Source organism: Delphinapterus leucas, chromosome X, assembly GCF_059928025.1.
Source record: "Delphinapterus leucas isolate spDelLeu-1000000601 "Yukka" chromosome X, BTC_Dleu_Yukka2, whole genome shotgun sequence".
Lineage (NCBI taxonomy): Eukaryota > Metazoa > Chordata > Mammalia > Artiodactyla > Monodontidae > Delphinapterus > Delphinapterus leucas.
The window spans coordinates 70192506-70219638 of NC_143150.1; the positions used below are offsets into that span (position 1 = coordinate 70192506).

Here is a 27133-nt window from a genome sequence, read left to right on the forward strand (position 1 = left end):
TATTTCCTAAAGACTAGGAATTCTCTTATATAAGCACAGTATAATTGCCAAAATCAGAAAATTAATGTTAATATAATACTGTTATCTAATCTACAGACCTTATTGAGATTTGTTGGTTGTCCCAATAATGTCTTTATAGCAAAAGAAAATCTAAATGATGCATTTCATTTAGTTCTTATGTGTCCCTCATCTCCCTTAATCTGGAACAGTTCCTAAGTCTTTATTTTTAATGTTATTGACATTTTTGAAGGATACAGACCAGTTGTTTTGCAGAATATCCCTAAATTTTGGTTTATCTGTTGTTGCCTCATAATTAAATTCAGGTTATGCATTTTGGGCAAGAATGCTACTGAAGTGATGCTGAGTTCTTCTCAGTGTATCCTATCAGGAGGCACATAGTATTGATGAGTCCCATTTCTGCTAACTTTGACCACTTGTTTAAGGTAGTATCTTCCACCTTCCTCCACTGTAAAGTTACTATGTTATACTTCAAAATTAAAAAGTATCTTGTAGAGATGTACTTTGAGACTGTGAAAATATCCTGTTACTCTTCAGACTTTCATTCACTGTTTCTTGAATCCATCGATTCGTATAGTATAGATTTAGTTTTATTATATTAAACATTTATATTATATATAATTTAATATATTGAATAGATAACACATTATCATGGTTCAAACATTTTAAAGTACAAAAGGATACAGTGAAGGGGTAAAAAGTCTTTCTCCCACCTCTGTTCCCCAGATACCTGGTTCCCCTCCTCATAGGCAATCAATGCTATTGTTTTTTTGTGTATCCATCCAGGGACATTTTATGCATATATAGGTAAATACAGATATATATGTGTTTACTTTTATACCTGTTTACCCAAATGGTAGATTGAACACCTTTTCTTAAGTTTAAAAGCCATTGGTACTTATTTTGCCAGATGTTCTTTTGTTGTTTTTTATTTTCTTACCTATTTGTTAGAATTCTTTTTTTTTAACCTCTTAATCTCCCTCACCTATTTCTCTCCTCCCCCCACTCCTCTCTCCTCTGGCAACCATGTTTGTTCTCTGTATCTATGATACTATTTCTGCTTTGTTATGTTTGTTCATTTGTTTTATTTTTTAGACTCTATATATAAGTGAAGTCATACAATATTTATCTTTCTCTGTCTGACTTATTTCACTTAGCATAATATCCTCTAGGTCCACCATCCATGTTTTTGAAAATGGCAAGATTTAATTCTTTTTTATTGCAGAGTAATATTCCATTGTGTGTGTATGTATGTGTGTATATGTATATGTGTGTGTATGTGTGTGTGTGTATATATATATATATGTGTATATATCTATCACATCTTTATCCATTCATATTGATGGGCATTTAGTTGCTTCCATATCTTGGCTATCATAAATAATGCTGCAATGAACAGAGCTGTGCATATATCTTTTCAAATTAGTGTTTTCATTTTCTTCAGATAGATACCCAGAAGTGGAATTGCTGGATCATATGGTAGTTCTATTTTTAAGGGTTTTGGTTTTGCCTTTTTTGAAAATTTTATTGAAGTATAGTTGATTTACAATGTCATGTTAGTTCAGGTGTACAGCACAGTGATTCAGTTTTATATATATATATATATATATTCTTTTTCAGATTCTTTTCCCTTATAGGTTAGTACAAAATATTAAATATAGTTCCCTGTGCTATATAGTAGGTCCTTGTTGGTATTTCTAAGTTTTTGAGGAATCTCCATACTGTTTTCCATATGACTGCACCAATTTACATTCCCACCAACAGTGCATGAGGGTTCCTTTTTCTTCACATCCTCACAAACACTTGGTATTTCTTATCTTTTTGATGATGGCCATTCTGACGGGTGTGAGGTGATATCTCATTGTGGTTTTGATTTGCATATCCTTGATGATTAGTGATATTGAGCTTCTTTTCATGTGCCTATTAGCCATTTGTATGTCTTCTCTGGAAAAATGTCTATTCAGATTCTCTGCCCATTTTCAATCAGATTGTTTATTTTTTTTGATGTGAATTGTATGAGTTGTCTATTTTGGATATTAACCCTTCATTGGATATATCATTTGCAGTTGTCTTCTCCTATTCAGTAGGCAGCATTTTTGTTTTGTTGACAGTTTCCTTCTCTGTGCAAAAACTTTTAGTTTGAGGTAGTCTCATTTGCTTATTTTTGCTTTTGTTTCCCACACCTGAGGAGACATATCCAAAAACATATTGCTAAGACCAGTGTCAAAGAGTATACTGTCTATGTTTTCTTCTAGAATTGTTATAGTTTCAGGTCTTACATTTAAGTCTTTAATCCATTTTGACTGTATTTTTATATATGGTGTGGGAAAGTAGTCCAGTTTGATTCTTTTGCATGTAGCTGTCCAGTTTTCCCAGCACCGTTTATTGAAGAGGCTGTCTTTTCTCCATTGTATATTCGTCTCCTTTGTTGAACATTAATTAAGCATATAATTGTGGGTTCATTTCTGAGCTCTCTATTCTGTTCCATTGGACTGTGTGTCTGCTTTTGTGCCAGTTCCATGCTGCTTTGAAGACTGCAGCTTTATAGCATAGTCTGAAGACAGGGAGCATGATTCCTCCAGCTTTTTCTTCTTTCTCAAAATTGTTTTGGCTATTCAGTGCCTTTTGTGTTTCCATACAAATTTTAGAATGATTTGTTCTAGTTCTGTGAAAAATGCCATTGGTATTTTGATAGCAATAGCATTGAATCTGTAGATTGTCTTGGGTGGTATGGTCACCTTAGCAATGTTAATTCTTCCAATCCATGAGCACAGTATGTCTTTTCATTTGCTTATGTCACCTTCAATTTCTTTTATCAATGTCTTATAGTTTTCTGAGTACAGGTCTTTTACCTCCTTAGTTAGATTTATTCCTAGGTATTTTATTCTTTTTGATTTGATTTTAAATGAGATTGTTCTTAATTTCTCTTTTTGATAGTTTATTGTCAGTGTATAGAAATGCAGCAAATTTCTGTATATTAATTTTGTATCCTGCGACTTTTCTGAATTCATTGATGAGTTCTAGTAGTTTTTTGGTGGAATTCTTTATACATTAGGAAAATTGGCCTATGAATTGCAAATATTTTTCTGTTTGTAATTTGTCCTATGACTTTGCTTATAGTGGTTTTTGCAATAAGAGTTTTGTATATTTATATATACATATATATATATATATATATATAAATGTATCAGTCTTTCTTTTATGGCTTTTGGTGTATAGTTCACAGCTTAAAAGTCCTTGACTCTGAAATTATAAAATAGTTCTCCCATATCTCTTTTAGTACTTTAACATTTAAATTTGATACATTTGGAATTTTGGTGTACAGTGTGAGGCGTGGATTCAATGTTTTATCCAGATGGCTACTTGATTGTCTTAACATCATTTAATAAATAATCTACCTTTTATCATCTATTAAATTCCCCAATTTCATAGCACTTCATATATCTTTTATGGTACTTCACAGTTGACTTGTGGTATAGGAACTTTTACGACAATAATGTATATGATGTGTGTGTGTGTGTTGTGTGTGTGTGTGTGTGTGTATATATGTATCTTTTAAAAATAAGCACACATTCTTCTTACTTCTTCATTAGTTCCCTAAGTGTAGCATTCTTTCTGAACTTTCAGTAGTTAAATTAAATCTTTGACTTTAATTTCAGCTACTTTGAAGCCCATTAAGAGGGTAAAAGAATGTATTTTGTCAAAACACAACTGAAACTAAGACTTATTCTTGTCTAGGTATTCGGCTTTCAGTACCGACTTAAAAATAGTTTTACGAGAATTCGTAGTAAATAACATCCATTTCCTAATGAGAGAAACCTATCAAAAACAGGCATATTCACTATGACACAAACAAAGTATTGTTGCCTGTAGCTTTATTTATAATTAATGTAGACCTGCCTTTAACATTCCAGAGGACCTGACTGGGACACTGGATTGTATGATGAAGGGAGTGCAACAGTCAGAGAGCTGCTTACTGAGCTCTATAGCAAAGTTGGAGAAATTCGTCACTGGGGCCTGATCCGATACATCTCTGGAATCTTAAGGAAGAAGGTGGAAGCACTCGATGAGGTACTATAAATTCTTCTTGAATTTATACCAAATCTAAATGGAGGTGCTTTTTATAAATTGGTTTCTGCAGTTGTTTTTTAAGGCAGTCACCACAGCATCTAACCATTTAAGATGTTGTTTTTCCCACATAACATTTCTGATTATCAGGTAGCTTTTTTTGTTTATGAATGTCAAATATATAATACTGAAGCATATAAACTGTAGACTTATAGAGGTGTTATAAACTATGAGGATTCTAGGTCTTAAGAATGAATTTATACTAGGCTAAAAGTTCCTACCTTTTAGGAGATAAAAATACTTCATTGTTCCTTCCTAGAAATCCCTCTTTTCTGATCTTCATTGCATTTCCTGAGGAAAAGATTGATGTGTCATTAAGTTAAGGGGGAGCAAAGGTTTCTAGGCTGAAAACAGAAAATTTCGTGGAAATGTGAGGTGTTATGGGAAGGATAATACTATTATACTATTTATTCCTAGGCCTGCACAGACCTTCTCTCCCACCAGAAACATTTGACAGTGGGACTCCCTCCAGAACCTCGAGAGAAGACCATCTCTGCGTTAGTATGGTTTTTGTTTGGGTTTGATGAAGCTTCTCTGAGACTTTAAGGAGCTGTGTGGACTGACTGCAATTCTCTTGTCCTAATCTATAAGTGGATGATAATGTCCTACGTGTGTGAGCTTCTATCAGGGACAGTGAATGTGAGAATATTGGTAGTGATAGGACATGAGTAAATGAAAGAGAAGGCTCACAGGGAGTAGTACTCAAATGTATTTTGCTCTTTTGGGGTTTTTTTGTTTGTTTGTTTTTACTTATTGGCTTTACCAAACGTTTTATTCAAAAAACAAACAAACAGGGCAACTGGAATTAGCCCCCACAAAAAATCAGCTATACTCTAGACTTTGTTCCAGGCCTCTCTCCTTGGCTTATAGATGGCTGTTTTTTCCTTATGTCTCTTCACATTTCTTCTCTCTCTGTGTGTCTCTGTGTCCAAATTTCTCACTTATAAAAGACACCAGTCATATTAGATTAGGGCCCACCCAATTACCTCACTTTAGCTTACCTCTGTAAAGACACTCTGAGATACTAGGGATTAGGATTTCAACATAGGAACTTAGAGGGAACACAGTTCAATCCATAACACCTTATTCCTGGCAAACAGAACCTTTTATTACAAATCAGATCAATTTTGTGGCTACTGTGGGCAATCCAAAAGAAGATGGCATGCCCCATGCCCCCAGAGTGCTTAGTATCAACAGGAGAGTCAGAAGTGTAGGAGGGTGTGTGTGTGTGTAAACTGATGAAACTATAAAAAATCAGTATAACTCTATAAGGTGTGATTGTAAAGTAATAAAATGTCTTCCAAAAGGCACAGCTTAAATTTAGTTTATTACTTTTTAGCCATAATAGTTACTTGTCAAATGTCAAGAATTAACCATGAAAGACTGGTCTGGAAGGACGTCATGGGGTGAGTTTTAAATACAATTTGGAAGGAGAAGGGCAATCCAGGCTTAGAGACGGGAGAGCAGAGCTCTCCTGAGTTGATATGGGCCAGAGTGCTTTGGGGAGGCAGTGAACTTTGAAGACTGAAAGAACCAGAATGCTACCAGTAATGATGAGATGTTGAGACACTGACTTGGACTTGGGAGGAGCTTTTTTATTTTCTCAATAAATTTAGCTTTAAGTAGTTGCAGAATTTTGTCTTTCTCCACTGTCCTCTTCCTTAGACCTCTGCCCTATGAAGTACTCACTCAGCTGATAGATGAAGCCAGTGAAGGGGACATGAGCATTTCAATTCTTACACAGGTGAGCAGAATTATAAAGCCTAATCTGGTGATTGATATTTAAAAGTTTGTTTTCAGTTGATCTGGCAATTTCTGAAGACCACAAAATAAGCCTTGTGAGATCTAGGGCATAATTTTTGTCTATATTCATTCCATGCACAGGAAATAATGGTATATCTAGCCATGTATATGCGAACTCAGCCTGGCCTCTTTGCTGAAATGTTTCGACTTCGAATTGGTCTGATCATACAAGTTATGGCAACAGAACTGGCCCACTCCCTTCGATGCTCAGGTATTCAATTAAGTAACTGTTTGAGGCAGAATTCACTTTTAATAGAGTTCTATTGAGTTTTTAATCAGGAGGGAAAGGAATCTAAAGGATTTTTATCAGTAGCTCAGAAGCTGCATATAGCAGTCTTGTTCCTATGTTAGTCAGTCTCTATACAAGTCAAGGGACTGCTATGACAAATTTATATATTAGTTGTCAACTTCAAAATTCCACCTCCTAGGGGCTCTGCACTCCCAATGACATTCCTACTAACTCCTAGAGTGATCCGAGGCATACATCAAACTAAGTGTGATAGACTGGGTTCAATTCTGATTCAGGCATGGCCACCTCTGGCTGTCAGATTGAGTCACCACATCAGTTTGATTATAGTGTCAATATTCTGTCTAGTCAACATCAGGATCAAATAAAGGAAGGCAATATTTCTATTCATATTTATCTGACAAGACTCTTTGATATTGGCTATAGGTGTATTTGGCAAGGTAGCAGTTTTAGTTAGAAGAATAGATGGGGCCTTTGGAAGCTGTAGCACAGAATTATGGGGAGACCCCATGGCATGACTATTTTTTCCTTCGGTATTTGATTTCAACAAGAATGGCAAAGTAATAGAGATAGGGATTGAATACAAAGATAAAATCACAGTTGCAAAACTCAATTTTAGCCATTGTTTCAGTTAAATTTCCCCAAAAGGCTTTTAATTGAGCTGTTAGCAAGTAGCTAAATTTATTGGTTTGAATCTAACCTAAATTACATGAGATAATGTATATTTAAATAACCCTTTAAAGGAATAAAGCTAATGATTATTTTATACCTACCATATGCCAGACACTGTACTTTTTGCTTTTTATTTACATATATTATCTAATTTAATCCTTACAACAACCAACTGGAGAAGGTATTTTTATCTCACTTTTACTGATGGTAAAAGGAATTGAAACTCAAACTATTGGATGTAAAATAGGCTCAAGAATGTATTGTATAAAGAAGATGTGGCACATACATACAATGGAATATTACTCAGCCATAAAAAGAAATGAAATTGAGCTATTTGTAATGAGGTGGATAGACCTAGAGTCTATCATACAGAGTGAAGTAAGTCAGAAAGAGAAAGACAAGTACCGTATGCTAACACATATATATATGGAATTTAAGAAAAAAAATGTCATGAAGAACCTAAGAGTAAGACAGGAATAAAGACACAGACCTACTAGAGAACGGACTTGAGGATATGGGGAGGGGGAAGGGTGAGCTGTGACAAAGCGAGAGAGTGGCATGGACATATATACACTACCAAACGTAAGGTAGATAGCTAGTGGGAAGCAGCCACATAGCACAGGGAGATCAGCTCGGTGCTTTGTGACCACCTAGAGGGGTGGGATAGGGAGGGTGGGAGGGAGATGCAAGAGGGAAGAGATATGGGGACATATGTATAACTGATTCACTTTTTATAAAGCAGAAAGTAGCACACCATTGTAAAGCAATTATACTCCAATAAAGATGTTAAAAAAAAGAATGTATTGTACAACACAGGGAATATAGCCAATATTTTGTAATAACTGTAAATGGAAAGTAACCTTTAAAATTGTATAAAAATTTTAAATTCTTTAAATAAAGCTAATGAGCAGTTTTTAAAAAATGAAACTCAGAAAGGTTAATAACTTGCCCGAAGTTACATAACTGGTAAATAGTGAAATTTGAGTCCAAGTCTGCCTGATTCCAAATGATCGCCAGTTCAGCACATTGTTATAAGATTACATGTATATATATTTTTTTTTCTCAAGCTTTGGTATCAAGTGATGTTTTATGAGAGTCTGATTATTCAATAATAAACCTCAAGAAGGGATAAATCCTCAAACATTCTTCACTTTTCCTTAATTGCCCATTACAGATATTTTTTTTCCTGTGGATTCATCAAACCATGGCTATTTATTTCTTCTAGGATAAAGTCAAGATCCCTGGGTCTGATATTCAAGACCCTCAACAGTCTGGCCTCTACCTCCCACTTCAACAGTACTTCCCACTAATTTTATCAGTCCCCATCCTTGGAGATTGATGTCTCCTCTTATTTCCAAAGCATTTATTGTCTATACCTCTCATTTGACACTTAGTATAGCCATGCCATATTTTACTGTTGTTTACATGTCCAGTCTTTCCCAAATAGTTGGTCAGCCTCACAAGGTCAAGTACCATGTCATACCTGTTTGTACTAACATTGTTTAAAATCATGACCTACATGTAGTAAACTCATAATAGGTGTCTGATGTTGATGAACAAATTCAAGTTATATTCTCAATATTCTTCATAATTTCATAGATTCATATCTATTCTCTTTTTAAATCCCCATATTTCCAGATAGAGAGAAGTTTTGATTATTTTAGCCCATCTTCACAGATACAATCATTGCTTTCTCCGACTGGTTTCCAGTTCCATTGTGCTCCTTTCATTCTTCCCACTTTCAAATAAAGATTCTACTGAGTATCCTAATGATGTGGAAGAGGGGTGAAGAAGAAATCAAGGGCCTAGTTAATCCATAAACTGGATAATCAGTCCTTAAATTATTAAGAATCTGTTGGAGGATGAATACCTAGGCAGTATGGTGCTGGAAATTTATTTTCTTTAACATCTTTATTGGAGTATAATTGCTTTACAATGTTGTGTTAGTTTCTGCTGTATAACAAAGTGAATCAGCTATATGTATACATATATCCGCACACCCCCTCCGTCTTGTGTCTCCCTCCCACCCTCCCTATCCCACCCCTCTAAGTGGTCACAAAGCACGGAGCTGATCTCCTTGTGCTATGCAGCTGCTTCCCATTAGCTATCTATTTTACATTCAGTACTGTATATATGTCAATGCTACTCTCTCACTTCATCCCAGCTTACCCTTCCCTCTCCCTGTGTCCTCAAGTCCATTCTCTACGTCTGCGTTTTTTCTTCCAATCAAGTGACTCAGAAATTCTAAGCAAGAAAGGAAATAGAGAAAAAATAGGGTGAGAGTGGCAGGTCAATTAGAAATCCCTCTGTTCTAACATTTCTGCTGAGTAGCTGAGGAAGCCACAGATGGCCTGATGAATCTCAGTCCTTCAGCCATGAAGAACCTCCTGCATCACATTCTCAGTGGCAAGGAGTTTGGCGTGGAACGAAGCGGTAAGGTTGAATCACTGCATTTCTATTTCAGAATGTTTGTTTTAAATGTCTCATTGATTTTAAAGTGTTTCTCTTTTATCAGCGGAACTTTTCTCCCAAATAAATAGGACCCCAGTATATGAAAGTTAAAACCACAACTGTCTTCTGGAACAAGATTTGGAAACCACTGTGTGTCTTTTTTTCCCTTAAATGATATGTCAGTTAAGTAGATTACTAGCATATTTTGTTTTGGACTGTTTTATACATTCCCTTACATTATCTTAAGACTCTACTTTAGGACAACTAGCAACCTGTATCATCTGAAACTTTCTTGTATTCCAGTTGGCAATAATTCAGTAGCACTTATAGTTGGGGGGGGCGGTGTGTGTGTGTGTGTGTGTGTGTGTGTGTGTGTGTGTGTAGCTGCTACAGTGCACCTGATACATCCTTTCACTTTTAAATTCGAATACGTTTAGGGGTCTATCACAAATTAACCTTACACCTGCACTTGGTGGTTTGGTAGTGGTATTTGATATCAAGTACCTAAAACATCAGAGCAAATTAAAAGAGTTATCTCTCATGCTTAACTTTTAGACTTAGAATAAATAAATATATAATGTCAGATGGATGGGTACTAGACCTTAGATTGTTATAAAGCAGTGTTCCTCAAGCCTTACTGTTCATAAGAATCACCTGGGTATCTTGCTAAACTGCAGGCTTTAATTCTAGAGTTGGGCCTAAAATTCTAACAAGCTTCTAGGTGAAGCTAATGCTGCAGGCCTGTGGACCACACTTTGAATAGCAAGGTTTAGTTGGTTGTTTGGTTTTTATTATTATTAACATAAAAGGAGGACATACATCTAAGTCTTTTAAATGTGGTGGAGAAAAAAAATTGAACCTGGTTATTCTCCCTCTTTCTCTTTAATCTGTCATGCTATATAGTTCGTCTCACTGATTCAAATATCAGCCCTGCTATTTCTATCCGTGAGATTGGTGCTGTTGGAGCAACCAAACCAGAACGAACTGGGATTATGCAGTTAAAAAGTGAGATAAAGCAGGTAAGATACTACTTGGGAACTGAGCTGGGATACTTTCATATTTAAGAACATTCTTTTGGACTGAGACTTTGTTAAGATCATGTATTTTGTTTCATATTCTGAGTTTAATTTGAGCCATTTATTTTTCAGGTGGACTTTCGTAGACTGTCTATCTCAACTGAGAGTCAGGTGAAACAAGTAGGGATCCATTAATATAGATTAACCTGCCTTTAGTTCTATAAAACATGCATGAGCTTATGGCTTTTTTACAAATAAGATAAGCCACAGAGTAGCTTGTTTGATTCTCCTTTTTAGCAATCTTTCTGCAGATAGCTTTCATTTTTCTGGGCCAAACTATCTTCCTGATTTTAAGAGGAAAGTAACTTGTTTCTGATAGCAAGAAATTGAAACCTTGAATTCCTCTTGTTAGGATTAATACATAATTTTGGAATTAATTTTATGAAAGTAGACTTACATTTCTTGCTTTTAAGAACCAGACTAGGTAAGGGCTTTTTTAAACATCTATTTTCAGTTATTGTCCAGAAATTAGATTTTTATCATTGTCATGATAGAGGTATACCAAAGGTGTTGTGAACACGTAGAGGAAGAACATATAAATCAATCTGAGAGTTGGTGGGAGTCACCAAACATCATACTGTAGGCTGTTACTAATTTTTTCCTTGAAGATGAGAATAGATGAGTTATTGTGTTATACAAAGAAATAATTAACACAAACTTCCATAGTGTTTTTCAAAACTCTGGGAAATGGTGTGATTTCAAAGTCTTTTAATGAAAAGCTTAAAACTACTCCTTCTACTTCCAAAATAGACTTATGCTAGCTTACGATATTAAAACACGTCCAGAAGAGGAAAGGCAAAATGGAAATTTTGCTTGTTTGTGTGCTTGCGTGTCTGTTTGTTTTAGGAGTCAGAAACCATTTAGGAAAATAAAGAGCCAATGCTTGATGTTTAATTTGAAGTAAACTTAATTTAGGTATACCTATCAGATATCCTTTTACGTTTATATTATGCAAGTACAAGACCAGAATGGAATAAGAAAGGGCCTTGTGATAGAAAAGTGTTCACTTTACAGGATTTTTTCCTAGACGATTTGTATAATATGAACATTTTCCTATCTGAAAGGTTAAAGAACTACATTTCATACTGAAGAGTTAAAGTGATGCTCCTGGTAAACAGTTCTTGTTTTGGTTGAGAGTGATTGGCTAAATACTTCATGGTTGTTTATAGTCACAGAGTATTACTTACATGTTCATTATATATTTAGAACTTGAAGTCCATGTTCCCAGCTAGATTAGTATGATATTAAGGACTTGACCTACCCACCCAGCTATATCATTTAATTTTTTTTACACATACACTACCTATAGGTTAAGAAAGCCAAAATCATTAGGACTGTAATTTAGAGGATTGAGTTTTCATTACTTTCTTTCTTCTAAATACCGATTTCCATCCTCACCTGCCTGTCTGGTATTTTGTATTGTTCTAAGCCCTTTTCTCTGCCACTCACCCATGCCCTCTTTTCTGATTATAGAAAAAATACTTGTAAAGGTAGTTTTATTTATTTTACCCTTTACCATGACTTTTAGAGTCAGGTTATTTCATCAGCTTTTCTAATGATAACATGCTGGCTAGTTACTTGAATAGTCTGTAATTTTACTCTACTAATAACTTTTAAAAATACATAATGTTTGCCTTGCCTCATCCCCTTTAAAAATTTATTTTCTCAAATATTTTTCATAGCCCAATGGTAGTCATCCCCTGGGTGTAGATTTGATGTCACTGTTTTTTCTGGTAACTGCTGTTATCTTGTATTATATGACAATCAGATTGACTGAAAAAAAAATGAATCAGGCTTCCCTGGTGGCGCAGTGGCTGAGAGTCCGCCTGCCGATGCAGGGGACACGGGTTTGTGCCCCGGTCCGGGAAGATCCCACATGCCGCAGAGCGGCTGGGCCCGTGAGCCATAGGCCGTTGAGGCCACGCGTCCGGAGCCTGTGCTCCGCAACGGGAGAGGCCACAACAGTGAGAGGCCCGCATGCTGCAAAAAAAAAAAAAAAAAAAAAGAATCAAAAAGTAAAATTTATACTTATAAATCAACTTCATGCAGGGTGATATCTTTCCATTTCTTTTCCAAAAAGGCAGGTGAGGGGGTTCAACTCCAACCTCTTTTCCATTTCAGAAAACAAAATTCAATTTAATAAGTATTTATTTGTTAAGTATCTGTTCAGTCATTTATTCTTTTGACTAATATAATTAATTAAATGCCTGCTATGTGCCAGGCACTGGAAAGCATCGGTATCCGCTGGGAACTTGTTAGAGATGTGAAATATTGGTTCTCATCCTAGGCCTACTGAATCAGAAAGACTGAGGTGAGGCCCAGCAATCTGTGTTTTAATAAGCTTTCTAGGTGATTCTGATGCACTTTTAAGTTTGAAAATCACTGGGTTACTTATTCTTATTGTTTATTCATTTGTAAATATTAATTGAGTGCCAATTTTGTGCCAGGCACTGGAAATACAATAGTGAACAAAACAGATGTGGTCCTTGCCCTCATGACGCTTACAGTTTAGGAAGACTGATCTCTGATTTAGTTTCCTTGGTTTAAATCAATGATCCATAATGGCCTATGATTTCAGATTTCTTAGGCTGAAGAGGTTAAGGCCAGATGACAACCAAACAAAAAATGGAAAACTATTGGAAACAATATTGGTATTTCTGTTGACTTTAACCAAGTATATACCCTGTAATGAATTAGTGTAGTATGACTTGGCCAACTTTGTCATATCTACATTAATAAAGGAAGACAGAGGCATAGAGGAGGAGTTAATCTAAAAGCTCGGAACTATTGATATTTGGTTTTGGAAAACAGTCTGAATAGCCTTTGTGGTTTGACTCCACTCTCAGCAGCCTAGGATCTTTTTTTTTTTTTTTTTTTTTGCGGTACGCGGGCCTCTCACTGTTGTGGCCTCTCCCGTTGCGGAGCAACAGGCTCCGGACGCGCAGGCTCAGCAGCCACGGCTCACGGGCACAGCCGCTCTGCGGCATGTGGGATCTTCCCGGACAGGGGCACAAACCCGTGTCCCCTGCATCGGCAGGCGGACTCTCAACCAGTGCGCCACCAGAGAAGCCCAGCCTAGGATCTTGATGGTAGAGACGAAGACAATGAAGATAAATCAAATGGAGTTCATCTACTTGGTGCATCAGTGTGATAGTCACTGGCCAATAGAAGTGCCTTAAGGCACTTTTCTCTTTTACATAGCAGTGGTGATATAGGCATTTGATCCAAATTAAAATGTAAGAAGTTCTTTTCTCAGAAAATATTTCTATTACCTTCTTTTTATTTTATATTTATTTCTGAATCTAAACTGTCAAAGAAACACTTTCCCCAATGTATTTTATCCTTTACTTTTATAAGTTTTATGTTGTAGCATGTACCAATACTCCATTCCTTTATATTGCTGAAGAATACCTTACTGTATTGATATACACCACATTTTATTTATCCATTTATCAGTTGATGAACATCTGGGTTGTTTCTGGGATTTGGCTGTTATGAATAACGCTGCTATGAACCTTCATGTACAAGTTTTTGTGTGGACATACGTTTTTATTTCTCTTGGATATACATCTAGGATAAGTGCTGGGTCATTTGGTAACTATGGTTAACATGAGGAACTGCCAAATTGTTTTCCAAAGGGGACTGTACCATTTTACATTCCCACTGGCAATGTCTGAGGGTTCCAATTTCTTCATATCCACACCAATCCTTGCTATTGTCCATCTTTTTGATTCTAGCCATTTTAGTGGGTATGAAGTGGTATCTCATTGTGGTTTTGATTTGCAGTTCCCTAATGGCTTATGATATTAAACATCTTTTCATGTGCCAATTGACTGTTTGTTTATCTTCTTTTGGAGAAATGTCCATTCAGATCCTTTACCCATTTGTTAATTGGGTTATTTGTCTTTTTATTGTTGAGTTGTAAAGATTCTTTATATATTCTGGATACAGTCCCTAAAGGTTCTTTATGTATTCTGGATACAAGTCCCTTATCAGATGTGTGATTGGCACATAGTTTTTCCCATTCTGTGTGTTGCTTTTCACTTTTTTTTTTCTCTGAAGCATATCAACCATGCAATTTACTTTCTTGATAGCGTCATTTGAAGAACAGAAGTTTTTAGTTCGGGTGAAGTCCAATTCATCTAATTTTTCTTTTAGTGTCCTATCTAAGAAGGCATTGCCTAGCCCAAGGTCACAAAGATTTATTCCTATTTTTTAAGAGTTTTGTAGTTTTAGCTCTTACAGTTAGGTCTATGATTATGTTTATGGGTCCCCAAGACCACCTCTCGGGTTCAGTGATTCACTAGGAGGACTCACAGGACTAAGCATACTCAAAGCTATGACTTATTACAGCAAATGAATACAAAGCAACGTCAGCAAAGGGAAAAGGTGCATTGGACAAAGTCCAGGGAAAACAGGCACCAGCTTCCAGAGTGCTCTCTCAGTAAAGTCACACAGGATGCAACTCCCCGTGCAATGAGTTGTGACAACATGTATGAAATATTGCCAACCAGGGAAGCTCATTTAAGACTCAGCACCCAGGGTTTTTACTGGGGGCTGGTCACATAAACAGCCTCTGTCTGGCATGTACCAAAACTCTGGACTCCCAGAGGGAAAGCAAATGTTCAACATAAACCATAGTGTTTCCACAAACAGTTTAGGCACAATAAGCCACTGTTAATCAATTCTGAGAATGGTGGAAACCCTCCCAAAATCCAGCTTTCCAAATGCCAACCAAGGGCCAATCTTATAATCAGGCCTTTCCAAGAATAGCATTTCTGGCCTTCTATGTTAACTCTTTTTTGCACAGTAACCCATTTGGACTTAATTTTTGTGTATGGTGTGTAGTAGGGGGTCCAACTTCATTCTTTTGAATGTGACTATCCAGTTGTTCTAGCACTATCTCTTAGATAGAAGACTGTCTTTCCTCCATTTACTTTTCTTGACACCCTTGTTAAAAACTGACAAAAATGCAGTGGTTTATTTCTGAACTCCCAATTTTATTTCACTGATCTACATGCCTAGCCTATGCCTGTATGACGCAGCCTTTTTTTTTTCCAGAGAAGGAAGGATTTATTACTTGCAGCAAGTAAGGAGAACACTTGTTTTCCCAAAGCAGTGTCTCTTGACACAGTCTTGATTATTGTAGCTTTATAATAAATTTTGAAGTTGGGAATTGTGAGTCCTCCAACTTTGATCTTTTTTAAGATTGTGTTAGCTATCATGGGTCCCTTGAATTTTCACATGAATGTTAGGATAAGCTTGTCAATTTCTGCAAAGAACCCAATGGGATTTTGATAAAGATTGTGTTCAATCTATAGATCAGTTTTGAGAGTATTACCATTTTAACAATATTAAGTCTTCTGATCCATGAAAATAGGATCTCTATTTATTTAGGTCTTTAATTTCTTTCAACAGGTTTTGTAGTTTTCAGAGTGTATGTTTTACACTTCTTTCATTAAATTTATTCCTAAGTATTTTATTCTTTTTAATGCTGTCTTAAATGAAATTGTTTTCTTAATTTCATTTTCAGATTGTTGATTGCTACTGTTTAGAAATACAGTTAATTTTTGTATATTGATCTTATATCGTGCAGCCTCACTGAACTCATTTATTAGTTCTAATTGTTTTTTAGTGAATTCCTTATATACAAGATCATGTCATCTGCAAATGACTTTCCACTCTGAATGACTTTTATTTTCTTTCTTAATAGCCCTGGATAGAGCCTCCAGTACAATACTGAATAGAAGTAGCAAGATTGAACATCTTTGTCTTGTTCTGATCTTAGGAGGGAAAACATTCAGTCATCAACCATTCATTATGATGTCAGCTGTGGGTTTTTTGTAGATGCCCTCTATTAGATGTAGGAAGAACCCCTTTGTTCCCAGTTTGTTGAGTGTCTTTTATCATTGAAGCGGTGTTAGAATTTATTAAATGCTTTTTCTGCATCTATTAGGTTGATATGGGTTTTATCCTTTATTCTGTTGATAGGGTGTATTACATTGATTGATGTCCAGATGTTAAAACAACGTTGAACTCCTGGAATAAATTCTACTTCATTGTGTGTATTAAAAGGTGTATCATCTTTTTTATATGTTGCTGAATTTTTAGGTTTGCTAGTGTTTTGTTGAGGATCTTTGTATCTCTGTTCATAAGGGGTATTGATCTGTAGTTTTCTTGTGATGTCTTTGTCTGATTTTGGTGTAAGGCTAATACTGGCCTCATAGAATGAGTTGGGAAGTTCCTTCCTTTTCTTTTTTTTGGAAGTGTTTGTGAAGAAGTGATATTAATTCTTCTTCAGATGTTTGGTAGTATTAACCAGTGAAGCCACCTGTACCTGGACTTTTCTCTGTGAAAGTTTTGTAATTACTAGTTATATCTAGTATATAGTTATATCTATATAACTATATAGTTATATACTATACATATACATCTAGTTATACATCTAGTTATATCTAGATGTAATTACTAGTTATATCTCTTTGTTATAAATCTATTCGGATTTTGTTTCTTCTGGAGTCCATTTGGATAGTTTGTGTCTTTCTAGGAACTTGTGGTTTTCACCTAAGTTATATATCAATAATTTGTTGACATGTGACTGCCAATGGTATGTCCTTATAATCCTTTCTATTTCTTTAAGGTTGGAAGTGATGTCCTCTCTTTCTATCCTGACTTTAATACATTTCCTTTTTTTATTTTTTGGGTATGTCTAGCTAAATATTTGTCAATTTTTTTGATGTTTATTTTCAAAGAAACAAATTTTTGGTTTCATTGATTTTTTTCTATTATTTTTGGTTCTCTATTTTTCTTTCTGTTACAGTCTTTGTTATTTTCTTCTCTTTGCTTTCAGTTTAATTTGCTCTTCTTTTCTTCTTTTTTTCATTGTCTTAAGGTAGAAGGTTTGGTTATTGATTTGAGATCTTTCTTCTTTTTTAATACAAGCATTTATAAAATAAACTTCTCTTTAAGCACTGTTTTAGCTGCATCCCATAAGTTTTGGTATGTTGTGTTTCCATTTTCATTCATCTCAGAGTGTTTTCTAAGTTTCCTTGTGATTTCTTTCTTAACCCACTGGTTATTTAGGAATGTGTTGTCTAATTTGCACATATTTGTAAATTTCCCAAGTTTACTTTTGTTACTGATTTCTAATTTAATTTCATTGTAGTAAGATAATATACTTTGTGTCTTATTTCAATTCTTTTAAATTGAGGCTTGTGTTATAGCCTACGGGAGCAACAAACCAAGCCATAGACCAGTTAGAAGTTTAACAGAAATAACCTGGCAAAGAGACAGTGAAGAACCTCCCATGTCATCAGTATTTTTATGGCTTTTCTTATGTATCACTAAATGCTTTCTGAAAGGATCATACCTGTTTACATTGCTGCTAGCTACTCATAAGTCTTCTAGCTTCTCTATAACCTTTTTGTCTTGAGTGTTACACTTAATTTGTAGTTTATAATTCTGCTGAGTGTGTTTATTATTCATTGTGCTATAATACTTTAATCATAGAAACAGATAACTCTTGATTTATGTTCTTTCCTCTACTTTTCTCCCAAGTCACCTGGAACCTCTATGAGTCCAAGTATTGGGTCCTTCCCTAGTGCATGTGGTCAACAGACATCTAAAGATAGTCGTCAAGGTCAATGGCAACGCCGAAGAAGGCTGGATGGAGCACTAAACAGAGTCCCAATTGGATTTTATCAAAAAGTATGGAAAGTTTTGCAGAAGGTGAGCATAATACACTGTAGATGTCTCTTTATTTCACACACCCCCCATGAAATTATCAGCCTCCTTGTCTGAGATATGACATGACTATGATATCACTGCAATTATATAAAAGTCATGTGCTCTTATGGATAAAACCTAGAAGAAAACATTAAAATGAAACAGTTGATTTGTTATTTTGACATTACTGATAATTTAGTCTCTCTCCATAACTGTTACTGTTGCAGTGTTTATAAATGAGATTTCAAAAGTCATCACTTCTCTGCTTTTTGGCCATGGTTGGATATTGTGGGACATTGTGATACATTTACTGCTAATCAAATGAATGTGGTGATAAAGACTCACTTTCTTTGTAGCTATTGTAGAGTAGAAATGTTATTTGTAGCAATGTGCTGTTAATAACAAATGTTACTACAGTAAAACAACTGTGGCATCTGGGAAGCTTTATGAGACGCTCTTACCTATTTTTTTTCTTGGATGAAAACTACTAAATAAATGCAGCCATAGTGATGCTAATAGTCCAGAGACTCTACTGGTGTGACCAATTTTTGTTTTTCTGTCAAAGGCCTAGTTTGCCAAAGACATTCAAGGGGATATCACACCATTATGATTGTGACAGATTTAGAAGGCCAAGAAGACTATTGTACTCATTCATAGATCTCATTCATAGTCTCATAGGTGCCACTTTTTGCTTCATTGCCCTTGGTAATGACCTGAAGAACACTTCAACCAGGACTTCAAAACCTTTAGTTATGTTTCTCCCCTTAGCACACTGATATTCCAGGGACAGAATCAGGTGATCCTTTGGAAAGGTGAAATTTGATTCCTCGAACTATCAACTCTGGCGATCTTCCTTTCAAAGTGTACCTATCAGTTATTTTCCTTCCATTTAACTGCTATAGCACAGTGGTAACAGATATGTGCTGTATCTCTCCAGCTCTGCCTGGCTTATGGCAATTCAGTTTCACAGACTACATGTAGTAGGTGCTCTTCTACCCAGATACCATGGAAAGTGTCTGTTCTTGTCATCAAAGAGTTTAATCCATAGTTATCTTCTTACATAGCAGCTGTAATGCAAGGCCAAAAGTGTTATGATAAAAGTGCAAAACCAGAAGGCTGTGAGAATACAAGGGAAGGAACATTCAAGTCTGACTGGGAAAATTGGGTATTTTGTGGCAGAATCAAAGCATGAACTTGAAATCCTAATGTAAAGGGGAAAAACAAATGCCGTCTGTTTTTATTTTCATTCCATTCCTTTCAGAGTATGAATGTAACATAATCACTCTGCACATATGTTTCAAGGCTGGTAATTCTCAAAGATTGTTATTTGGCATATGGAACATGGGGTGGAAGTGTCTGGTAGGGTCGATAAACTTGTTGGATTGGAATATTTATCTGTGGTTTAATATATAATGTTTTGATTTATTTAAAATCTAAAATGGCAAGTCATTAATTCCCACTGCTTTTTAATAATTGAATTGATGATGGGGGGAAGATAAAATATCATTCGTTCATACAGTATTTCTTGAGCATCTGCCATGCACTAGGCAATGTCCTAGGTGCTCACAGGAATACAACAGAAAACAAAACAGACGACAATCTCTGTCCTTATGGAACTTACATTCTACTAAGGAGAGACAATAAATAAGAAACACAATAAATAAGTAAATTATACAGAATGTTGAAAGATGACATACTGTAGAGAAAGTAGAGCAGAGTGAGGGGATCAGGAGTGCTGATGGGGGATGCTTAACTAGAAAATGTAACTATGCATGTCTGGTAAATGCATATCTTGAGTTTTTTCTCTTCAGCCTAAAAGAATCTTTATGAAAGTCTATTTGTGATGGCTCTGGGACCTACCGTGGTATCCTCTCAGATAGTCTCTGAATCTTTAGGGCTAGACTATCTCAGCAGGTAGACCTTCCCGACCCTTCCACTCCCCTAAGTAGAGGATGAACCTTGAGTTCCCTATAGTCCAACCCTGTTTCTTGCCACACAGTAAGCGTAACCCCTTGGCAAAGACCCGTGGGCTGCAGGGCCTTTCCCTGGCCTGTGATTACTCAGCATCTACCCAGTGGAACACACTTAGAAATACTAAGTGTCTCCTTACAGTCTCCCAGTTGTCAGCATATCCTGGGTGACGTTTTTGCTGTTTTGCAGTGTCATGGACTTTCTGTGGAAGGTTTTGTTCTTCCTTCTTCAACCACTAGAGAGGTAAGATTCTGTGTCTTTCACATTTATTTGATTGATAGCTTGTCTGGCTAAAGTATTTCAGTGATCTCTTTTCAAAATAACAAATCTATGCTTTTATAAATCAACTGAACAAGAAATGCATTGGCAGAAAGGAGAGAATGTTCTTAAAAAATAGAATGGGAATATTAGAGAATAATTATGTATTACATTAATTATATAAAGGCAGTTTCTTTTAATGGTTGATTAAGTTAGGCTGATTTATGTGAGTGTTGCCAGAGTTAGAAATGGCAGATGAGATAGAAATCTAAGAATGAATGAATGAATGACCTCTCATGTCCCCATCCTGCTCATCCCTACCTTTCTCTACTAACATGTTTGTAGACTATAAACCAGTGATCATAAACCAATGGTCCTAAGCTCTAACTATATGTCACAGTAACCTGAGCTCCTATCTCCAATTCAGTGGATTAGACTCTCCAGGGATGGGGCATGAGCACCTGTACTTTAAAAAAAAAAATCCTTAGAATAATTCTGATATATCACCATGGTTGGAAAACATTGCCATGAACCACAGACATAGATTAGGAGGTGCTTTTATATTTTGCTTTTTGCCCAATCACACTGAAATTATAAAGAAATAGCTTTTATACAAAATCAACAAAGGAGTGAGAATTGGGAAGCTAAGAATAGTAAGACTGGATAGTAGAAAATTCTCAAAAACTCTGGAGTTCTTGTAGATCATGGCTGCAAGGGTGGGTACAGAAAGTTAATGCTGTGTTTCAGGGCTCCACTCCTTCCTAGAAGCCTCTTCCCTAGTAAAGAACACTGTGTCCTCTCTTAGTCTTCTCTCTGCCTTTAAGCAAGATTGAAATGTTAACAGAATTAATAATAATACATACCTGAATGTACCTTTAAGAGTCTCCAAAACACCTTTACACAGTCTTTAATTTGATCTTCAGCACAACTATGTGAGATAGCTAAGGAAGGGATTGTAGTTCCCAGTTCACAGATAAGCATACAAATTTAGAGAAGTGAATTGTCCAAGGTCATAGAACCAGTAACTGACAAAGACAGGACTTGAACCCAGGTCTTTAGACTTCAAATCTACATTGCCACCCTGAAGTATATACTTAATACAGTTTTACCAAAAATTAGTCCTCAATCCCCTTCACCCTAAAATAACTTCATATTTCTTCATGCCCTTTTTAATCTAACAGTATATAAATATTTTACATAATCCTCATCATCACAATTTTAGTTTCTACTTAGATTTTTCCTTTATCCACAGTCATCTTATTTATTCTTTTAATGATTCTATAGAAACTCATGAAGTTACTGTACCATGATATGCCATTATTTACACAACCATTCCCATGTTTAGATTACTCCTAGTTTTCCACTTGTGACTAATGCTGCTATAAAACACTTGCACATAGGGCTTTTCTCCTCTCTTGAATTATTTCCTTAGGATGAACTTCCAGAAGGAGGATTATGGTTAGAGGGCATTGATACTTTTATGACTCTTGTTATGCTTGCCAGATTGCCTTCAAAAACAAGATTGAACCTATTTACTCACTCAATTATATTAAAGGAGACTGAAGCAGTACTCTTGGCTACAGTATTTCTTCTGCCTTTCAGAATAGGTAATTGATGTCTCCTGCATGATGGGCTCTTAGGAAGTGATTTTCTTCTTCTCTGTCACAGATGACTCCAGGTGAGATTAAATTCTCTGTTCACGTGGAGTCTGTCCTGAATCGTGTACCTCAGCCGGAGTACCGCCAGCTTCTGGTTGAAGCCATCCTTGTCCTCACTATGATGTCAGACATTGAAATTCATAGTATTGGAAGCATCATTGCTGTGGAAAAAATAGTGCATATTGCCAATGACTTGTTTCTTCAAGAACAGGTAGGCAAACCTGTTGTTTTCTCAAAGAGGAATGTCTGATACTAACCTGACTGCATTCAGAGCCCTTCAAGAAGCCAAGGTCACTTTCTTGTGTCCTCTTCCTCATAGCTCTTTTCTAGGCCCCCTTCGTAGTGGCTCTGAGCTCTATCTGTAAAAGAAGTAAGCTGCGGGATGACCCCTGTCTTTTACCATGAGTTTTGTGGTTGTGTTACATGGTAAAGTTGCCTGGAACTCAGGAGACTTTTATGCTTTTCGTCATATTTCAGACTACTTTTATCACACTACTTTTTGTAGCGATAAGGACTTAATAAGAAACTATTGGGTAGTATATTCTTTCTGGACTATTAAGGAAAAGAGAAGATTTGATTTTGGTTTTGTTTTGGTTTTGCTTTTCTCTCTTACCTGTAGGAAAATATTAAAGTGAAACTTTTAATTCTACATTTCCTTATTTTCTTAATAAATCTTATTCCAGGAAATTAAGCACATTTTAAAAATGCAAACTATTGAAAGCTTTCCAAATATTTCTTAGATTAAGAGTAGGACCACATAAAGTGAAGGACATGCACTGCTGTTAATAGAACAGTCTCCAAAACATGTAATCAGTGTTTCATTCTATTAGGCCCTGGGGGGGAATGCAAAGGAAATTAAAAGTTTCTCTAGGACTTTTCAAGGATTTTCTAGGACAGTCCTAATTTTAAATATTCTGATTGCTCTTAGTTCGTTGTAGCAGAAAATGTGATCCCTTTTAGGCATAGACTCTAGATTGGAAAGCTTGAGGTCTATTTGAATTAAGTTGACTTGGAAAGAAATAACGATGAAATGCAAGATAAAATAATACATGCTGAAATCAGTGGTACTAGAAGGATTCAGACCAAAGTCCCTCTAGGGTGATTTGTAAGTATTAACATTTGACTCTTTAACAAACACAACTCTAATTACCTATTATATTTAACTTTCAAAAATTCAAAACAATTAATGCTTTAAAAATAATTTCATGTGATTTTAGGATCTAGTGAAAAATGCATATATAGAAACTCATAGTCACCATTTTGTGCATAACCCTGATCCCTTCCTGTCTAAACAGCCTAAGATCCAACTAGTTGGTGATGGGGAGGAGGCTCTGAGTTATTCTAATCAGGACTTTAATTAGTAGGATTAGTAATTTTTCCTTTCCCCTGTGTTCTCCCACCCTTCAAAACCAAACAGAAAACCCTCGGCGCAGATGATATCATGTTGGCCAAGGATCCTGCATCTGGCATCTGTACTCTTCTGTATGACAGTGCACCCAGTGGCAGGTTTGGCACCATGACCTACCTCTCCAAGGCAGCTGCCACCTACGTGCAGGAGTTCCTGCCTCACAGCATCTGTGCCATGCAGTGAGGCCTCTAGGCCCTGGCTGCTGGGAGCCTTTTGACAGCTGGCTCCTGCCTCATTGTGCATGGAACTGAAATGTGATGGCCTGATCACTCCCGACCGACCGTGCCCCTTTCCAACCCATCCCTCCCAAGAAGAGCGAACTTTTCTGATAAACTAACTGGTGTAGAAGACGTGAACCCTTGCCTGGAGGCATCTGCTCACCCAGGCTTTTCAGTGCCTTAATTCTTTCATGGTTCATAAAAGTTTGCATGTGTTTTTATTCTCTAGATCTGTTACAAACTTAGTTTTCTAACTCCTGTTTGGGGAGCAGGTGTTAATAATAACTTATTCCTAAAGTTTGATTTCTCTTATGTTTGGTTCATTGTGTGAACGAGTAGTGGGTGCTTTGGAACATTATTTCAAGTGAGTAAACCCTAAATTGTTGGACTTTATGCTGCTATAAATTGGAAATATCTATCCTAAGTGCCTTTTCTTGGGAAAACAGTACCAGATCATGGTTTTCTTCTTTACTCACATGCTGCCTCACACTGAATGATGAACTCCCTTCTGTGCAGAACTTATGTCTCTGCTTTTGCCTTCTCTATATCGGCACACATAATTCTTACTCTCCCTTTGGTGAAATATCAAAAAAATGCAAGTGCAGTGTGCATATTTAAGGATTTCAGTATTAACACTTAAAATCACATTTTATGAAGATTGCTGGTACTCAAAGATGTATTTGTAGTAGAAAATGCAGAATAACCCAGAGAAATGGAGCCAGGAGCCCAATTCCAGAAAGGAGGGGGGCAGAGTCTTACACCTAGGAAACAGAGAAGGAATTAGAGATGGGTTAGTGCCCTGAAGAGAGCCTTGTACACTAATCCATGGCTCTGAAGAGTGGGCCAGCATACAACACAGAGAATAATTGAAGCCTCTGTCTTTGGCGAACAGGAATATAGCAGTCCAGTCTATAGCTGCTTTACTGAGCACTCTTTCTTTGTGCTCACCTGGTCTCTGTCTCACTCACCTATTCACTCTGTATAGCATCCACCCCCTCCAACTTTCTGCCCTCCTATCTACTTACTTTTAAACTCATTCATTTACATTTTTACTTCCTGATTCTAGTGTTCATATCTATGTATATCTTGATATCTGCAGGCATGTGTCTGTCTCTCGTAAACACCTGCATTTGTATGTGTGTCTAAGCACACGTGGGAATTTTTCTGAATGTTAAGTAGTTTTGACATGTCTGTATATCTATCTTTATCTACATTTGACAAACTGAGTTAAGTATGTAAATATGAGTGTTGTGTGTGGGAGAGGGGTGTGACTATGGCCTCAGGCTGATACGCAAAAGATAGTGGAGGATTCCTTGAGTCCTCTTTCCCAGTCTCATGTTTAGGTAGCCAATTGAAGAATGTTTCTCCTAACTTTCTGTCTTAGTTCCAGGCCACTATAACAAAATACCATAGACAGGGTAGCTTAAACAGCAAACATTTATTTCTCACAGTTCTGAAGGCTGAGAGATGCAAGATCAAAGTACCAGCAGATTCAGTGTCTGGTGACGGCCCTCTTTCTGGTTTGTAGATAGCTGCCTTCTTGCTGTATCCTTACATGGCACAGAGAGAGTGAGCTCTCGGCTCTTCCTCTTTTTCTCAGGGCACTAATCCTACCATGGGGACTCTACCTGATTATCTCCCAAAGGCTCCCACCTCCAAATACTTTCACATTGGGGATTAAGGCTTCAAGATATGAAATTTGGAGGGATGCAAACATTCAGTCCATAGCATTTTCCTTCTCCTGTCAAGACTCTACTAATTTCCCTGTTTGCACTCAGATAACTTCCTACTTCAATCCCCTATTTTCCTTCAGATTTTTTCAGGTTTTTCTCCAAGAATGGGGATGGGGGACTCTCTAAATAATTGTAACAGAACCAGTGGCAATATTATGAGTACACATGAATAAATGAGCATAGTAGGGTGATAGAAAACAGATAGTGGAAACAAAGAAAGGATGGCCAAACTTTTCAGTACCTCTCTTATAGGAAATGGAAACACACAGTAAGTAGCTTTCTGATTACGTGATTTTCTGGTCACATATAAAGAAAATTTACACCCTGTTCTGAAACTGTCTTTTCACTGGCTGCAAGTGTACCCCAGCCACAGAGAGTACATCTGGAGTGGCACAGTTGAAAGCCACCACTCCCTCCCACACAAATTTACCTGAACTGACCCTGATGGCTACATTTCTCTGGGTTTATGAAGTTATCTATCACTATGCTTCCCACACACAGCTACTTCACTTTTAAAGCAACTGTTTAGAAAACTTGATTCATATTTTGTTCATTTTAAGCATGTGGTACTAAAAAACACATTGGACACTTTTTAAGCACTTATGTTTTGAAAATAGAATAAAAAATTAGAATTTCCAATTAAATCATGTCTGGTGCCAATGTGCAAAACTTTATATGTGTTTCTGTGATTGGAGTTTATTTCATGGCTCTATTTTACATACTCTAATTATGCGGTACAGTCAAAGCTCATAATTGGGTCAAAGTAGAATAATATTAATACATAAAACATATATTATACATTATATAATATGGTATATAATATATGTAAAGAAATGCTGTTTTATCATTCAAGTGCATGACTGCTCAAACTAGGCTCACTGAATTCCAACTAGCTTATTGACATCTGTCGGGAGCCTGTTCTAATGAATGAATAAGACTGATTTTTGGTCAGCATTATAATTGTTTGCAGGTGGTGCTCCTGCACAACTGGAGGGTACCTAAAAACAGTTCGTTCTCCTAAGTGTTATAACTATTCGGCAGAATCTTGTTCTACTACTCATTAGCCTTTTGTGTAACAAGAGAGGGTTTATCCAGCAAGGATGAACAGTCTCTGCAGTCCCATCCTGGTTAATTAGGTTATACTACATTCTGAGAATTTTATGCAGCTGATGGGTCCAAAGTTATTCTTACTCTGACCCTTTTCTACTTACCAAATACCTAGTACCTGTACTAATGCAATGGAGATAAATATAGTGTCTTCCACATTTAGTCTTCATTTCCTATTAAACTTGAGTGACCTTAGGTCTTGGTTTGCCCAGGACAGTCCCCGTTTATGCCTGTTGTCCTGGCATAATTATTAATAGCACTCTCTGTCACTCAAAAGTGTCCCAGTTTGGATGGTATGGTCACCCTCTATTTAGCAGAAGTCTGATTTCTTTTAAGGCTAGGCCTAAAAGCAAAGGACCTGTTCTCAAACCAGTAATAGTACTCTTGCAGTAGCGGTATGCGGGTGAGGATAACAATGGGGTGGAGACTTTCCCCCAAATTAAGGAATATTTGGCATAATAGCTCTTAAATGATAATCAATATTTGAGTGCTTACCAAATGCCAGACATTGTTATACAGGCACTTGGTATGACCATCTTATTCTGTTTTCACAGTCACCATGTGAGTTAATTACTGTTGTCATCCCCATCTTCCATATGAGGGAACTGAGGCACTAAGCATTATAAGCAAATTGTTGAAAATCAGACAGCCAGGAAGTGG

At 36.4% G+C, this 27133-nt stretch overlaps 1 protein-coding gene across 5 annotated transcripts in view; it reads left to right on the forward strand.

The window, feature by feature from the left end:
• The window catches only part of PHKA1 (phosphorylase kinase regulatory subunit alpha 1), a 147798-nt gene extending 121677 nt beyond the window's left edge, over window positions 1-26121 (forward strand). For 2 of the 5 annotated variants that reach the window (XM_022565566.3, XM_089904372.1), the window contains 11 exons: window positions 3933-4089; window positions 4564-4643; window positions 5812-5890; window positions 6031-6160; window positions 9200-9301; window positions 10223-10338; window positions 10468-10515; window positions 17953-18123; window positions 20281-20334; window positions 22018-22218; window positions 23425-26120. In XM_022565566.3, the coding sequence (XP_022421274.1) occupies window positions 3933-4089; window positions 4564-4643; window positions 5812-5890; window positions 6031-6160; window positions 9200-9301; window positions 10223-10338; window positions 10468-10515; window positions 17953-18123; window positions 20281-20334; window positions 22018-22218; window positions 23425-23598 (1312 nt within the window). In that variant the 3' untranslated portion in view covers window positions 23599-26120. Of the gene's footprint in view, window positions 1-3932; window positions 4090-4563; window positions 4644-5811; window positions 5891-6030; window positions 6161-9199; window positions 9302-10222; window positions 10339-10467; window positions 10516-17952; window positions 18124-20280; window positions 20335-22017; window positions 22219-23424 lie in introns of all 5 variants that reach the window. The other 3 variants (XM_022565569.3, XM_022565567.2, XM_022565568.3) reach the window with 3 other exon arrangements.
• The last annotated feature ends 1012 nt before the right edge of the window (window positions 26122-27133 follow it).